The sequence below is a fragment of the Odocoileus virginianus genome, chromosome 28 (genome assembly GCF_023699985.2).
Source record: "Odocoileus virginianus isolate 20LAN1187 ecotype Illinois chromosome 28, Ovbor_1.2, whole genome shotgun sequence".
In the NCBI taxonomy this organism is placed as follows: Eukaryota; Metazoa; Chordata; class Mammalia; order Artiodactyla; family Cervidae; genus Odocoileus; species Odocoileus virginianus.
This window is the reverse complement of record NC_069701.1, coordinates 43,420,480-43,438,116: the sequence shown is the minus strand read 5'-3', so window position 1 is coordinate 43,438,116 and position 17,637 is coordinate 43,420,480. Positions and strand designations below refer to the sequence as shown.

General features: G+C 56.1%; 1 protein-coding gene across 2 annotated transcripts; it reads right to left on the bottom strand.

Annotated features, from left to right (window-relative positions):
- Positions 1-1,316: 1,316 nt before the first annotated feature.
- On the bottom strand, positions 1,317-17,322 carry IFITM10 (interferon induced transmembrane protein 10). 2 transcript variants are annotated; one of them, XM_070457880.1, is made up of 3 exons: positions 15,833-15,939; positions 14,844-15,296; positions 1,317-1,941 (listed from the first exon to the last, which is right to left on the bottom strand). In XM_070457880.1, exons 1-3 carry the CDS (start codon positions 15,902-15,904, stop codon positions 1,792-1,794), a joined length of 675 nt encoding a protein of 224 aa, XP_070313981.1. In that variant the 5' UTR covers positions 15,905-15,939; the 3' UTR covers positions 1,317-1,791. The 2 variants fall into 2 exon arrangements, 1 of the variants encoding a protein (XP_070313981.1); XR_011484445.1 differs by lacking the exons at positions 1,317-1,941; positions 15,833-15,939 and adding an exon at positions 16,144-17,322 and having other exon boundaries at positions 15,208-15,296.
- Between the last annotated feature and the right edge of the window lie 315 nt (positions 17,323-17,637).

Genomic DNA, 17,637 nt, shown 5'->3' with positions numbered 1-17,637 from the left:
AGCCCTTCTCCGAGCGAGGCCCAGGGGAAGCCCCCGCTCCTGGGCCCGCGCCCACGTGCCTCCCAGCATCGCGCCTCTCTGGACGCGGCCCTCGCTGCCCGCCCCACCCCCTCTGTCTGTCCCCCTCCCGCCCCCCAGGCGCTGGACCTGGCCCCCTCCGCAGCCCTCTCCCCTCGGTCCACAGCCCGCTTCTGGGAGGGGTGACCACCCACTGCCCCCCACGGTGCCCCTGCCAGCACCCCCACCCCTTCCTGGCTCCTCCCTCCCTCACGGCCCCGAGTGCCGGGGGTCTTCAGGCCCCTTCAGGAGCTGTCCTCCGGGGGCCTTCTGTAAGCGCCGGGGTCACTGCCCTGCCCGTGGGGGGCTCTTCTCAAACCGTTCCTTCCCTCAGCCTCCCAGTCTTAACGCTCAGCCACGCCGCCCGCCTCACCGTCCGCGCTGCAGACGCGGGCGCCCTTCCTGGCGCCCCCCGCCAGCCTCCAGCCGGCCCCCAAACTCTCTCCCTCGCCCCCCTCTCAGCCCACGCCCGCACTGCGAAATGCCCACTTCCGGCAACAGCCTCGGTCCACGCCAAGCTGGCCCTGACCCTCAGCGCCACCTCAGAGCCCCGCGTGCGCCAGGCCCGCCTGGAGGCCCTGATGCGGCTCCTGGCCGCCTTGGGGACACACATCCCCCTCCCCCGGACACCTGAGCTGCCGTGGCCCGGGTCCACCCGCCTGCAGGCCGCTCTGCAGCACCCTGGGCTGAACCGCGCCTCCCCCGTCGTGTCCTGCGTGGCCTGCGCCCGTCCTAGGGCCCCTCAGAGGCTGACTGCGCCCGCGGGCCGCGAGCAGAGCCGCCTGCTTCCAGGCTCGCCCCCCATCCCCCGACCCTGGCACTGATGTTAACCCTGAAACGGCATCCTGACGCCTGCATCCCCCAACAGTGACCCTCACGGCAGCCCCGAGAAACCGGAAGGCAGCATCTGCCGCTCCGGGGACGAGCGCGTGAGCGGAGGACGCCGCCCGGCTTCCGGTGCCCAAGAGGGACTGGGCGTGGCCAGGGCGCGGCAGTCAAGTCACTGCCCCGTGCTCCCGCCTGGTGGTGGGCTTTGCCAGCTCTGACTCCGCCAGTCGGGCAGCCCTGCCCGCCCCCTTCCCTCCTCTCCAAGGAGGCAGCCACCAAATGCCCCATCCTGCAGAGCGGGCAGAAGACCCCCGGGGTTACGGGGCGGACGCTCCCTGGAAAAGTCAGCTGGATGCGGCACTCAGGACCCCCAGACAGTGCCTGAATGGGGTTCCCGAAGCCTCCGAATCCCACCTGCCAGGAGACTGGGCCACAGCTGGGCAGGTATTTTATTGGAGGTTCACAGATACAAGAGCTCCGAGCAGGGTCACAGCTTGGAGGAGGTGGGGTCGAGGGGGGAGTGAGCCCCCAGATGCTGGCAGGCCCCCGCCCCACGCTGGGAAGCTCCCATTCGAGCCCTTCTTGCGGGGTGTCAGGTCTGAGGGGCCCCGGGAGCCCGGGCGGGGGCACAGGCAGGGGGGGGCAGCCACTCAAAGCTGGGGTGCAGCAGCAGAAGAAGAAACCCAGGGGCCCCCAGGAGCGGGCAGGGGCCGGAGGCAGAGAGGCCGGGCCGGCTCGAAGCCCTCCGCCCCCTGACGGACGGAGCTTCCGACGGCCGCACTGCCTGGCTCACAGCTTCGGGGGGGCCCAGGGCGCACGCCCGGCTCTGCCCCGACCGCGGGGCGTCCGGCGTCGTGCCGGCCGTGTCTCAGGGCCACGTGTCCCGCCAGCGTGCCCGCCGGGGCCTCAGTAGTCGGTGAGCGGGTACCGCAGGAAGATGAAGACCAAGATGATGCAGGAGGCGGCCAGTGCGGAGCTCGTGATGTTGAATAGCCGTGCGGTCTTGGCGTCCTCCACCGCCCCGTTCAGGTCGTTGAGGAGCTTCTTGTCCCGGACCTGAAGCCAGAAGGAGCAGTAAGAGCAGCAGCCAGGGCCGAGAGTGGACACACGGGCCAGGCAGGAGGGCGTGAGGGCCCAGGGCCCAGGAGACGGTAGCCCTGAGCCCGGGTCTGTTCCCGATTCCCGACCACCGCACCGGGCTACTGCCCAAGGATGTCCTTGCTGGGTGGAAACGTGCGCTGGACTTTGGGGGCGGGGCGGGGGAGGCTTAGGGGCATCAGATCTGAAACTTACTCTCAGTTTACGAAACAAATAACCTGTATTTTTCCAATCCCAAAGAATGCTCAAACTACCACACAATTGCACTCATCTCACACCCTAGTAAAGTAATGCTCAAAATTCTCCAAGCCAGGCTTCAGTATTAGGTGAACCATGAACTTCCAGATGTTTAAGCTGGTTTTAGAAAAGGCAGAGGAACCAGAGATCAAATTGCCAACATCTGCTGGATCATCGAAAAAGCAAGAGTGTTTCAGAAAAACATCTATTTCTGCTTTATTGACTATGCCAAAGCCTGTGACTGTGTGGATGACAATAAACTGTGGAAAATTCTGAAAGAGATGGGCATACCAGACCACCTGACCTGCCTCTTGAGAAACCTATATGCAGGTCAGGAAGCAACAGTTAGAACTGGACATGGAACAACAGATTGGTTCCAAATAGGAAAAGGAGTACATCAAGGCTGTATATTGTCACCCTGCTTATTTAACTTACATGCAGAGTACATCATGAGAAACACTGGGCTGGAGGAAGCACAAGCTGGAATCAAGATTGCCGAGAGAAATATCGATAACCTCAGATATGCAGATGACACCACCCTTATGGCAGAAAGTGAAGAGGAACTAAAAAGCCTCTTGATGAAAGTGAAAGAGGAGAGTGAAAAAGTTGGCTTAAAGCTCAACATTCAGAAAACTAAGATCATGGCATCTGGTCCCATCACTTCATGGGAAATAGATGGGGAAACAGTGGAAACAGTGGCTGACTTTATTGTTTTGGGCTCCAAAATCACTGCAGATGGTGACTGCAGCCATGAAATTCAAAGACACTTACTCCTTGGAAGGAAAGTTATGACCAACCTAGACAGCATATTAAAAAGCAGAGACATTACTTTTCTAGCAAAGGTCCGTCTAGTCAAGGCTATGGTTTTTCCAGTGGTCATGTCTGGATTTGGGAGTTGGACTGTGAAGAAAGCTGAGCGCCGAAAAATTGATGCTTTTGAACTGTGGTGTTGGAGAAGAGTCTTGAGAGTCCCTTGGACTGCAAGGAGATCCAACCAGTCCATCCTAAAGATCAGTCCTGGGTGTTCATTGGAAGGAGTGATGCCGAAGCTGAAACTCCAATACTTTGGCCACCTCATGCGAAGAGCTGACTCATTGGAAAAGACCCTGATGCTGGGAGGGATTGGGGGCAGGAGGAGAAGGGGACGACAGAGGATGAGATGGCTGGATGGCATCACCGACTCGATGGACGTGAGTTTGAGTAAGCTCCGTGAGTTGGTGATGGACAGGGAGGCCTGGCGTGCTGCAGTTCATGGGGTCGCAAAAGTCGGACACGACTGAGCAACTGAACTGAACTGAACCAGTGGTAAAGAATCCGCCTGCCAGTGCAGGAGACATCAAGAGACATGGCTTAATCCCTGGGTTGGAAAGACCCCCTGGAGGAGGGCATGGCATCCGCTGTAGTATTCTTTCCTGGAGAACTCCATGAATAGAGGAGGACTGAACCCCTGGAGTGCTGCAGTTCATGGGGTCGCAAAGAGTTGGACACGACTGAGTGAGCACACACGTAGAAGAGGTGAATATGGTAAACTCTAAACCTCTGGGGGTCTGGGTGAAGGGTATGCAGGAGTTTCTGTATCTCCTTTCTGGCAGCTTTTATGTAAATCTAAAACTATTTAGGGGACTTCCCTGGTGGTCCAGTGGCTAGGACTCTATACTCCCAATGCAGAGGCCTGGGCTGGATCCCTGGTCAGGGAGTGGGATCCCACAACCAAGAGTTCACACGCTGCAACGAAGACCCAGCACAGGCCAAATAAATACATAAACAAAATAGATATTAAAAATATAAAACTATTTAACACGGATTGTTAATGCTGTTTTACGTACTTGAAAGTTGCTAAGAGGGTAGAAATTCAGTTTTCCTATTAACCAAAAAAAAAAAAAAAAAAAACAAAACCACCAGAAGGTAATGATGAGGGGTGATGGAGTGCTAACTAACGCTGTTGTAGAAGTCACTTCATGCTACACACTTGTCAGATCACCACGTACACCTTGAGTGTATTCAGTGTCACAGGTCGACTATGTGTCAACAGCTCTGGGAAAATAAATGAAAGAGGACGCTGGCCTCAGAGCACGTCCTGTGACGGGATGATGGCCATCACATGAGTGTCCCAACTTGACTGGTTCCACCTCATTTAAAGTTAGCTGGGATTGCCTGAGAACACACACCGTGGGTGGACAAGAGGCAGCCCCCGGGGTCTCTGAGACGGGCTATTAAAGTGAAGGGGGCACTCCCCTGGTGATCCAGGGGTTGAGAATCTGCCTTCCAGTGCAGGGGACGTGGGTTAGATCTCTGGTCAAGGAACTAAGGCCACGTGCATGGGGCAACTCAGCCTACACACCGCAACAAGAGAAGCTTCCACAGTGCAGCCAGAAAGCCCGCGTGACGCAACCAAGACCCAGCACAGCCACACGCATGCTGGGGTGAGAGGAGCGGCCTGCAGTCCAGTGAGAACTGTGGAGCCGGCGGGCGGCGGCGGACCTGTTGCCAAGATCCTCTGGCTGGGAAGAAGTGTCCCTGGGGAGGTGCCCCTGGCCTCATCCAGGCCGGGTCTTAGGAGTCCCCTTTCCTCCCACCTTCTTCCGTCGAGCCCAGAGAGGTGCAGGTCTGAGCATACTGCAAGCAGAGTCTGGGAAGAGGAAGAAAGGGAGCGAGGAGAGAGACAAGAGAAGCAGGAAGAGAAAGTCTTTGCATCAGTAGATTGGTGGGTGGGTGGATGGATGGATATACGGATGGGTGGATGGGTGGATGGATGGATGTGTGGGTGGGTGGATAGATGGATGGCTGGATGGGTGGGTGGATGGATGGGTGGATGGATGGGTGGATGGATGGGTGGATGGGTGGGTGGATGGATAGATGGATAGGTGGATAGATGGATGGATGAGTGGATGGATGGATAGATGGATGGGTGAATGGGTGAGTGGATGGATGGGTGGGAGGATGGATGGGTAGATGGATGGATGGGGGGTGGATGGATGGGTGGATAGATGGATGGGTGGATGGATGGATAGATGGGTGGATGGATGGATAGATGGATGGGTGGGTGTATGGACAAAAGGCAGGGGCCTGGGTTAGGCAGATAGATGACACTGATGTCTGGCTGCCTGGAGGGTGGGTTACCCAGAAGGATGGGAGGAGGGATGGCGAGCTAACAGGGAGACATAGATGAGCAGGAGGGTAGGAGCTGGAGGGGTGGATGGACTTCCTGTGGACACCCAGGAAAGAACCCACGGAGCAGGGAGTTTGGGTAAAGCCCAGGAGAGCGTGGAGACACAGTTACATGCTCACCTGCAGGGAAAACAGGTGTTTAAAGATACACGTCCCGGGTGTAGATGCGCCGAGGTCAGAGAGATAACCAGAGGCCAGTGTGGGGAGGGCAGAACCCAGAGGGGAGGGGAGCTTCACAGACACTGTGGGGGCTTCATTGGCACTTTTTAGCAGAAAAATGGCTGGCTCTGGCATTTTTACTCTGGTAATTCTGGATGCTGTATGGAGAACAGACTGCAGGGGCAGAGCCTGGACAGAAGCAGAAAAAAGGCTCACTTAACAGCCCAGGTGCATGGTCAGGGGGGTCGTGTCAGGTCAATAGACATGAAGGTGGTAAGAACCGACCTTTTTCTGGGTCTATTTTGAAGATACAGCTGACAGTATTTACTGGGATCAGATGTGCAGTGTGATAAAAAAAGAAAGGAATTTGAGATGATTGCAAGGCTTTTTGATCTACTGAAATAAGGGGGTTGTAGGACACTCCAGGAGGAGAACGTTTGTGAGTGATTCAGTAGTTTAATTTTTGACATGAAGCTAGAAATGTCTTCTAGACATAGAGCTAGATATTTTGAGCAGGTAGGTTTTGTAGAGCCTAGTTCAGGGGTGAGGTCCAGGGCAGAGATACAGATTGGAGGAGCATCAACATAAAGACGCTACTTAAAGCTATGAGGCTGGACGAGAGCACCGAGGGGGTGAGTGCTGACGTCGGGGAAAGGAGGGCCAAGGACCACGCCTGGGAGCACCCCAGCAGGAGATCCGGGAAGCAGGAGCAGTCAGGAGGGGAGGCTGAGACGAGCAGGCGAGAAAAGCAGAAGGAACGGGGCTTCCCTGGTGGTCCAGTGGTTAAGAATCTGCCTTCCAACGCAGGGAACATGGGTTCGATCCCTGGTCGGGAATTAAGACCCACGTGCTGCGGGGCAACTAAGCCTGTGCTGAAAATAGAGGAGCCCGTGTGCTGCGACGAACACCCAGAGTAGGCGCCTCCCCCCCCAAAAAAAAACCAAAAAACAGATCAGAAGAAAGCCAAAGAGAAGGGAAGGATGGCGGTGGGGGAAATGGCTGAATGGAGGAGGAGTAAACATGCAGGAACGGAATGGATAAACGGATGCGTGGCCTGGGGGCAGAGAGATCGTTGGGTGATGCTGGCTGGATGAGGGAAAGAGAAGGAAGGCCCTTCAGCAAGTGAACAGACTGATGGATGAGAAGTTGGGTCAGACAACTGAAGCAAGGCAATGAGAAAAACAGGAGGATGAGCAGGTGCATAAATGGATAGGCAGCTCTTTGATGAGTGTGTGTATTACTGGGGTGATAGACTGATAGTGTGTGAAGGGAAGAGGGCGAAGACTGGTGGATGGGTGCATAGATGAATTGACACCAGGCAAAGCTGACTACCTGGGTGGGTACGGTAAGTAACTGGGAGAAAGGAGTAGAGGGAAGAAAGGGAGGGCGAATACACAAACGGATGAGTGAGCAACTTAATTTAGAGGTGACTGAACAGGAAGCATGAATAAATGAAAGGAAGACACAGAAATGTACTGATGGTTGGCAGATGACTGGCTGGGGTGTGAGTCGGTAGATACAAGGTCATGAGGAGAAAAAAGTCGAGAGAGAAGAAGGATTGATGAATCCAAGTTTTACTGAATGAATGATTAGCTGTATTGATAGAAGGGGTGGCTAGATAGGGAGAAAGGGTGGAGAAGAGCAGAAAGGAAGGCTGTATAGTTGGATGAGTGAATGAGTAAAGTGAGAGATGGATAGAAAGTGTGGTGAAAGAGAGAGGAAGAGATGAGTGAATGAACAGGCACGAGGTGATGGCTAGACGGGACCTCCCTGGTGCAGTGGTTTATACTCCGTGGTGCCAGCGCAAGGGGTTCAACCCCTGGCCAGGTAACTAGGATCCTGCTGCCACATGTTTTAAAAAAGAAAGAAATAAAGCGAAAGTAAACACGTGGGACCTGATTAAACTTAACAGCTTTTGCACAGCGAAGGAAACAAAGCAAGGTGAAAAGAGAACCCTCAGAATGGGAGGGTTAATAAATGCTATTATTTAATACAAAGGAAACAACTGACAAAGGATTAATTTCCAACATATACGAGCAGCTCATAAAACTCAATATCAGAAAAACAAACCACCCAATCAAAAAGTGGGAAAAAGACCTAAACAGACATCTCTCCAAAGAAGACATACAGATGGCTAACAAACACATGAAAAGATGCTCAACATCGCTGATTATTCAGTTCAGTTCAGTCACTCAGTCGTGTCCGACTCTTTGCGACCCCATGAATCGCAGCATGCCAGGCCTCCCTGTCCATCACCAACTCACAGAGCTTACTCAAACTCATGCCCATCGAGTCGGTGATGCCATCCAGCCATCTCATCCTCTGTCATCCCCTTCTCCTCCTGCCCCCAATCCCTCCCAGCATCAGGGTCTTTTCCAATGAGTCAACTCTTCGCATGAGGTGGCCAAAGTATTGGAGTTTCAGCTTCGGCATCACTCCTTCCAATGAACACCCAGGACTGATCTCCTTTAGGATGGACTGGTTGGATCTCCTTGCAGTCCAAGGGACTCTCAAGGGTCTTCTCCAACACCACGGTTCAAAAGCATCAATTTTTCGGCGCTCAGCTTTCTTCACAGTCCACCTCCCAAATCCATACATGACCACTGGAAAAACCATAGCCTTGACTAGATGGACCTTTGTTGGCAAAGTAATGTCTCTGCTTTTTAATATGCTGTCTAGGTTGGTCATAACTTTCCTTCCAAGGAGTAAGTGTCTTTGAATTTCATGGCTGCAATCACCATCTGCAGTGATTTTGGAGCCCAAAACAATAAAGTGAGCCACTGTTTCCACTGTTTCCCCATCTATTTCCCATGAAGTGATGGGACCAGATGCCATGATCTTAGTTTTCTGAATGTTGAGCTTTAAGCTAACTTTTTCACTCTCCTCTTTCACTTTCATCAAGAGGCTTTTTAGTTCCTCTTCACTTTCTGCCATAAGGGTGGTGTCATCTGCATATAACCATTATATCTACTACTGTGGGCAGGAATCCCTTAGAAGAAGTGGAGTAGCCATCATGGTCAACAAGAGAGTCTGAAATGCAGTACTTGGATATAACCTCAGAAATGACAGAATGATCTCTGTTCATTTCCAAGGCAAACCATTCAATATCACGGTAAGCCAAGCCTATGCCCCAACCAGTAATGCTGAAGAAGCTGAAGTTGAATGGTTCTGTGAAGACCTATAAGACCTTTTAGAACTAACACCCAAAAAAGATGTCCTTTTCCTTATAGGGGACTGGAATACAAAAGTAGGAAGTCAAGAAACACCTGGAGTAACAGGCAAATTTGGCCTTGGAGTACAAAATGAAGCAGGGCAAAGGCTAATACAGTTTTGCCAAGAGAATGCACTGGTCATAGCAAACACCCTCTTCCAACAACACAAGAGAAGACTCTACACATGGACATCACCAGATGGTCAACTCCGAAATCAGATTGATTATATTTTTTGCAGCCAAAGATGGAGAAGCTCCATACAGTCAGCAAAAGCAAGACTGGGAGCTGACTGTGGCTCAGATCATGAACTCCTTATTGCCAAATTCAGACTTAAATTGAAGAAAGTAGGGAAAACCAATAGACCATTCAGGTATGACCTAAATCAAATCCCTTATGACTATACAGTGGAAGTGAGAAATGGATTTAACGGACTAGATCTGATTGACAGAGTGCCTGATGAACTGTGGATGGAGGTTCATGACATTGTACAGGAGACAGGGATCAAGACGATCCCCATGGAAAACAAATGCAAAAAAGCAAAATGATTGTCTGAGGAGGCCTTACAAATAGCTGTGAAAAGAAGAGAAGTGAAAAGCAAAGGAGAAAAGGAAAGATATTCCCATTTGAATGCAGAGTTCCAAAGAATAGCCAGGAGAGATAAGAAAGCCTTCCTCAGTGATCAGTGCAAAGAAATAGAGGAAAACAACAGCGAAATGCAAATCAAAACTTCAGTGAGATATCACCTCACACCACAGTGGCCGTCATCCAAAAGTCTATAAACAATAAATGCTGGAGAGCATGTGGAGAAAAGGGAATGCTCTGGCACTGTTGGTGGGAATGTAAATTGATACAGCCACTGTGGAAGATGGCATGGAGATTCCTTAAAAAGTAGGAATAAAACCACCATATGATCTAGCAATCCCACTCCTAGGCATATACCCTGTGGAAACCAAAACTGAAAAAGACACATGTATCCCATTGTTCACTACAGCACTACTTATAATAGCTAGAACATGGAAGCAACTTAGATGTCCATCGACAGATGAATGGGTAAAGAAGTTGTGGTACATATACACCATGGAATATTACTCAGACGTTAAAAGGAACTCATTTGAGTCAGTTCTGATGAGGTGGATGAACCTAGAGCCTACTATACAGAATGAATTAAGTCAGAAAGAGAAAGATAAATACCGTATTCTAATACATATATATGGAATCTAGACAAACGGTACTGATGAATTCATTTGCAGGGCAGCAACAGAGAAACAGAAATAGAGAATAGACTCATGGACTTGGGGAGAGGGGAGGAGAGGGTGAGATGTAGGGAAAGAGTAACATGGAGACTTACATCACCATGTGTAAAATAGACAGGCTATGGGGATTCGCTGTGTGGCTCAGGAAACTCAAACAGGGGCTCTGTACCAACCTAGAGGGGTGGGAGGGGAGGGGGGTGGGATGGGGAGGGAGGTGGGAGGGAGGTTCAAAAGGGAGGGGACATATGTATACCTATGGCTGATTCATGCTGAGGTTTGACAGAAAAACAACAAAATTCTGTAAAGCAATTATCCTTCAATTAAAAAACAAATTAGTTTAAAAAAAAAAAGGGTGATGGCTACAGAAAGAAGAATGTAACAAGTCAAAGGGTCCAAGAAAGGAACTTAATGGTGACCTCAAGGAAGTTACCTTGTTCCTCTGTGCCCCCATTTCCTCATCTGTAGTTAACTGCACCAATCTCATAGGGTTTTGCTACCTTTAAATAAAATATTACATTTAATCAAAGAATGAGACATGCTTACAATGGTGCCTAGAATATATAAGCTCAATGAATAACTATTGCTGTTTGGTGGTTATCAGTATTTGCTGTCTTTTTGTTACTACTATGATTGCTATTAATGAGTAAGGGGGGAAACAGATGAATCCAGGGAAGAAAAAAGATGAGATGGAGAGAGCTGGGTGGGTGGATAGAGTAACAAAGTGATGGATGAGGTTGGTGGATAAACAGCAGGAGGAAAGGAAGAAAGAAATGACAGAAGGAACAGAAGTTTAATAAGGAAGTGGATGAGTGAATCTAGGGATGGTTGGCAGCATGGAAGAGAAATTCTGGAAGGAAAGGAGGCGAATATATGAATTTATAGAGAGAAAATGGACGGGTAGAGAGTTGAAAGGGTGGAAACATGAGTGCATGCGTTGGTGGGTGGACGAGGTGAGTGCGGGTCTTTTCCTCGCAGCCCTGTCCCTTCTGCAGCCTCCTTCCCCATCTGTAAATGGCACCTCTGTTTTCTCAATACATCAGATGAATATCCTTTGAGCTCCCTGGCGGCTCAGAGGTAAAGAATCTGCTTGCAATGCAGGAGACACAGTCCCATCCCTGGGTCGGGAAGATCCCCTGGAGAAGGAAATGGCACCCCGCTCCAGTGTTCTTGCCCGGGAAGCCCCATGGACAGAGGAGCCTCGTGGGCTACAGCCCGTGGGGTCGCAGAGAGTCGGACACGACTGAGCGACTCAGCAGCAGCAGTCTTTGGCTCTTCTCTCTTTTCTCTCACCTCACGTCCAATCCACCAGGATCGCCTACTGACTTTATACGGAACCTGCTTCCACTCTCCACTCCCACCCTCTGAACCAAGACTTGACTGAGGCAACAGCCTTTGATCGGGTCCCAGCTCCCCAACACCTGAAGTCCTTACGGGCTATCTCCCCCAGTAATAAGGACAATCATTTTTAACACAAGCCACGTAATATTGACTCTTTGTTTAAAATTCATCCAAGATTTCACTCAAAGCAAAACAAAATCCTACTGGGGCAGACACGATGCACGTGGCCTGGCCCCATACACACCCCCTCTGGACCCAGCTCCAAGGCTCACCCCCATGCCAGCCATGCTGGTCCCTGAGGCTTTGCCTCACGGCAATAATACCCAGTCTGTTTTCCTGGAATCTGATTTCCCAGATGCATTTATGGCTACTGCATGAATTCATTCAGGTTTATACTCAAATATCATCTCATCAAAGAGGCCTTCCTTGCTCACTGTAGATAAAATAGCACCCCGTACGTCCTTGATGATGTTCATCTATTCTTCATAGCTGGCATTACCACCTCACTCACATAAGCGTAAGTGTTATTACTGTCTGACTCCCGATCAGGAGCTAAGCTCTTCTAGACAGGGACCACGTGTTGCTTGTCACTTACTAGGCACTAAACATTATTTATTACTCATGGGACAAATGGATGGAGAGTGAAAGGATGCTGAAGTGTCTGAATGAACTAATGAGTGGGTGATTGACTAGAAGAGTTTAATGACTGGATATGGTGGTTATATACAGGTCAGGGAGGGAAGGGGAGAAAGAAGGCGACAGGTACGATAATCAGGGTGTAGGCAAATGAATAAATACACAGATGCAGGGAAACTGGGAGATGAAGGTGTCAAGGAAAGATGGGGGAGAAGAAAAGAGATGAAATGCATCCATGAAGGTGTGTGGGCACCCTAGACAGAAAGAGCCGATGGATGGACCGGGTGGTTGGTGGGGTCGGGGGAAGAGCTGAAGAAAGTGTGTTAGACAGTGTGGACGGAGGAATTAACGGGACACTAGAGGAAGGTGTGGGGTGAGCAAATGGGCAGGAGAAAAGAGAAGAGAAGAAAGCAAAGGTGAGAGTGGGCGTGCGGGGCCCTGAGTGCTAGGAGGAGGGGCCAGACTCCTCCCAACCAAGAAGTGCGGCTGGGGGTCCTTGTGAACTGCTCAAGCAGAAGAGCAGATGGCATAGATGGAGCGGCTCCTGTCTGGCCATCGCCGCCCCCCCTCGCCACAGCACAGGCTGTGACCCCAGGCTCCCGTCTGTCCTGCCCACACGGACCTGACCACGCCTGGGGCGGGGGCCGGGGGGACAGACGGGGCAGTGGGCACATGGCAGGCCATCCTGCCCCTGGTGCTCCCGGGATGCTGTTTTGTTTGGCTGCGTTCTGCGAGTGGAGAAGGGGACGGGCTCAGTGACGCGGGATCAGCGCTCGGAGGGATCCAGGAGTCCAGCCAAGGCCTCCTGACCCCAAGGCCGTGAGGTGCCCTTGCAAGTGCCCATGACTGGCTGCAAACAATGTCTGGAGTGGCAGGCCAGGAGACGTGCAGCTGGATGGACAGATGGCCGAACTCCCGGGTGCGGGAGCCCGGGCCAGCAGGTCCGCCCTTCCCTCTGCCGGGGACAGAGGGGGCTTGCCTTGCTGGCTGCCCGTGCCCCACCCCCCCCAGTAAGCTCCACGCCTCTCTGCCCTGAGAGCCCCAGGGAAGACATGGGGGAGCGCCTGGCTGGAGGCACTGTGGGGCCCCTACTGCCTCTCAGAAGCACCATCTCCCACCCCCCACCCCAGCGTGGAGCCTTGCATTCAGTTCAGAAACCTGTGACCTACCTACAACCCACGGCAGATGGGCCTGCCCAGGGCCCGCCGGCGCCCACAGGAGCCTCGCAGCCGTGCCCGGGTGAGCGGGCTGCTGGCGGGACTGGCAGGAGGGCCCCAGAGGCAGAGCTGAGGCTGGGGCGCTTCCCCCGGATTCCCTGGGGCCTCCTTCCCTGTGCTGTCTCTGCAGCTCACAAGCACACTCATGCACACACAGCTGTACACACGCGCGTGGACACACTCGTGCATGCACACACCCACACACACAGCCCGCTGATACCTCTATGCACACACACACAGAACACACAATTACACACACAAGCACACTCACACCCTCACAAAAATACACATGCATTCTCATGCCTGCACAACTCAAGCATACACATACACACATACTCACACCTACATGCATGCACACACTCTTGCACACACACTCATGCCCTCATGTGTACTCGCATGTACCCACATGCACGCACACTCACGGGACACAGTTCCTGTCCAATGGAGCCCAGGGCTGGATACACTAGCTTGGAGATGAACAGGTGAGCAACAGGGGTGATGGAGGCCCTGATGATGAGTCAGAAGGTGGGAAGGCCAGGTGGCCAGGCTGTGTGACGCTGGGGCAGGGACGGGTGGGGGTGCTCCATGCTCAGAGCAGCAAGAGCTGTCCCAGCCTCCATCCCCCCTGGTGGCAGCCTGCACCCCACCATGTTCCCCCTCCCCACCCCCACCTCGGGCATCTGCAATCAGTGAAATGTGCCCGGCCCCGGACACTCAAATCTGGGCCCAGGAGAAGGGATGACCTGGTGAGACAAGAGCCCAGCCCTTGGGGAGGCCGGGGGAGAGAGGGAGGCCTGGGTCTCCCTCCGCCCCTCCACGGGTTGGGCTTCAGCAGCCCCAGGCTCTTGGGTCCTGACATGCCCGCAGGGATCTCCAGATCCCAAGTGTGAGTCGACCACAGCTCCCTCCCCCGTCCTGGCCCATTTCTCTCCACTGCACCCTCGAGGTTGGGGAGCAGGGGATAGGGGTATCCTGTCAGCTCCGCTCCGGCCAGCTCCCATCACAGCAGTGAAGGAGGGCCCTCTGAGTCGTGCACACCCAGAGTGTGGGGTCAGGCTGCATGGGACACACTCAGGCCTCCCTGCCCCAGCCTCCCTGCCCCACTCCCCCAGGATGGGTCAGTGGAAACCGTGTGAGGGGGCAGCTCCCCATGTGACTGTCATAGCCCCTCTCGAGTGCCTGCCTGGCATCAGGCTCCCTGCGCGCGGCTGGGACAAGGTCTCCAGCAGTGACGTCAGCCCTCCTCCTGTCGACAGGGGAAGGATTCCAAGCTCTCTTCACTTCCACGCTGGCTCCATCCCAATGCCCAGGGGCAGCTGCGGCCAGGCCTAATTCCCAGGTCCCCGCCCAGGGGACAGGATACTGAGGTCCCCACCTCAGAGGCCAAACTGGCCATGCAGAGACCCTCGCCCCGAGGATGCTGAGCCCTACCAGGACACCCTGGAAGGTTCCCCAGCTCAGGACGGGGTGAGCAGGCCCTCTGCTATCCTGAGCTACCTGGCAGACCTCTGCGTTTCCCTAGGTCCCCCACCCACTCCGCTACACTTGCTGCACCCACAGGCTTCTCTGTGAGGGAGGGGGCCAGCACCACCCCCTGGCTCTCCGACCCCCCGGGCCCCTCCTCCATCCTACCGGCTCACCTTGAGGGAGTAGGCCAGGGCGATGAAGCCCAGGCAGCAGAAGTTGAGGTAGACGAAGTTGAAGATGGACCACAGGTAGTAGTCGTTCACCTCCGTGGTGTCTGGGTAGACTTCAATGACGGCGGTGGGGTTCGTCATGGTCTTCTTCTCCGCCAGGTGCTTGCAGGCCGGGGGGGCGCCGGCCGCCCGCACGCTGTCTGTCTTGCTGCTCTTGGACTCCATGGGGAACAGGGTGGGCGCCATGGGGGGCGAGGCCGAGGGCTCGGGGGCCGGGGCCGCCGGAGCCTGCAGAGCTGGGGGCTTGGACACGCAGGCGAAGCAGCCCTTGGGCGAGCCTGCTGGGGGCCGTGGGGTCCAGAAGGCCCCGTCCAGGGGGACGCGGGCTTCCCGGGCGCCGTCCGTGGTGCTGGCCGGGGCTCCCAGCGGGGCTGGGCACTGGCCGGGGCCCTGGGCCTGCAGGGAGAGGGAGATGAAGAATGAGCTGGGTCCTGATCACCCTATGGGCCCACCTTGGCCCCTACAGACTCCCCCTGCAGTCTCATAAACAGCTCCAGGGATGTGGAAATCCCACAGGGGTAGCCAGCTGCTGGCCAACCACCTGCCTTCCCCACCCCCACCCATGCCAAAGCCCTCCGAGCAGCCTTGGCAGGGACGGCGGGGGCTTCCCGTCACTTCGCCATCTGCACACAAACATTCACCCACTGACACACAACAGCAACACCCCCACACCCCCCCCCCCAGCACCCCGACTGACAGGCTCTTGCAGTAAACACAGCAAGCAGCACCCAGACACGGCGCACACACAGGGCACGCACGCCCACAATGACACGGCCTCCGCCAGGCTCTGCCCGGCACCTGCACGCTGGCACACGCTGACGCTTGGGCCACAAACGCCAGCACCACCGCCCGGCTCTCCAGACACCAGCACACCCCATGCGCTCGGAGAGGCCGCCAGGTAAATAAGCCCGCACTGTGACCCTCACACACACCGCGCCACAGTCCCCGACACAGTCGCAGAAGGATGAACCCGCCGCCCGCGGGGGCTCCGAACTCCCGCGCATCGCCCCGGCCCCCCGACCCGGCCCGGAGCGGCGCTGGGACCCCAAGCGCGCGCACTCGCCGGGTGCCAGGAGCAGACCCACAGCGACACTCTGCGAAACGAGCCCTCTCAGACCACGCGCCCCTCCCCGCGCCGCCCCGGGGGTCGGGCAGCCGGGACCCGCGGCGCCCGCCCCCGCCCGGTCCCCGCGGCCCCCAGCCCGGCCCAGGTCTGCCGCAGCCGCCGGGAAGGCGCGCTCACCTACTGGCGACTCCTTGGCGGCCGGGCCCGACCCTGCGCTCGCTGCGCGCGTCCTTCCGCCGTCCGGCTGGTGGCTGGCTGTCCCGCCGCTCCGCGTCCCGGCGGCCCGACCTCGGCGCGGGGAGCGCGCGGGGCGGCGCGGGGAGGGGCGCGGACTGGCAGCGCCGCTCCTCAGCCGCCTGCGCGCCCTCCGCAGCGCCAGGACCGGCCGGAGGCTGCAGCCCAAGCCTGACTCACGGCGGCGGCGGCGGCGGCGGCGGGCGCAGCCACCTCCCCGCCTCCTCCCGCCGGTGGGGTGGGCGCTGAGGGCGCCGGCCGGAAGCCGCGACCCTCCCGGGCGGGCAGAGCTGGGCAGGGATGGGCTGTTACGCAGCGCCCAGCCCCGGTGCCCGCGCCACCCGCCTGCGTCTCCCGAACCCCACCCCGCTCCCTGCCTCCTCCCTCTGGCTGAGCCTCCAGCCCCTCGCTGAGCTCCCCACCTGTCTCCTGGGGAGAGCCCCTTCCCCTTCTGTGTTCCCCGCTGCCTCCCCCGCCGCAGCTCCCAGGACCCTTCCCCTCTGTGCTGCCCCTTCTCTGCCCCGTGGGTGAGTTTCCTGCTCCATCGGCTCTCTCTGCGTCTCAGCCTTTGCCCCAATACACCTAGTCCCAGGCCTGGTGGGTGTCTGGGCCTTCCCAAGCCCTCTGCCCAGAGAGCCCGGGGCCCCCAGCCCGTCCTCACCAAGTCAGTCCTCACGTCTAGCCAGACTCCTGTCTGCACGCCTGTCCCCACAGGACCCCGCTCCTATCCAAGCCCCCACCAGGGCCCTAGTTCTTCGTGAGTCTCGGGCCCCTCCCAGGCCTGGGGCCTCCCAACTGCAGTCCTTCCCTGAGCAGGGTGCCCCCCACCAGGCCACTACCTGAGCCCCTGCCCTGCACAGTCTTGCCCCTGACCCGGGCCCAGGGCTCCGTCCTTCCTGAGCCCACCCACACCGAGTTCCTGCCCCCACTTTCCCCCAGATCTGAACTCACACTCCCCAAACCCAGAGCCCCCGCGTGAGCCCAGGCAACGTGGCTCCCTCATGAAGTCTAGTCGTGGAGACTGCGACCCCGCAGCTGATGGGCCTCTGCCCCTGCGGCCGGGTGTCCTTTCCCAGGCCCTGTGACACTTGTCCCCTGGAGCTCAGGCCCCCCACCTGCCCAAGCCGCCCTGCGGGCTCTATCGCCCTCACCCCTCTCCCAGGTCCTCAGCCCCGTCTACCCCGCCTCCCTCCCTTTCTCTGACACTTGCCCCACAAGGCTTGCCCTTCCTGCAGTCCGCCCAACAACACCCTCGCCCTGGGGAAGCCCCGGCCCCCTCCTCACTGTGCAGGGGCCTCCTGAGTGGTCCTCCTCTCAGCAGCGGCCCCTCCCTCCACCCCCTCCCCATGAAGCCGCCCTCTGGGTGGCAGCCTGGCCCCTCCCTCTAGCCCCTCTTCCCCCCACAGGCTGCGCTCAAGCCCTTCCTCCTGTGAAGGC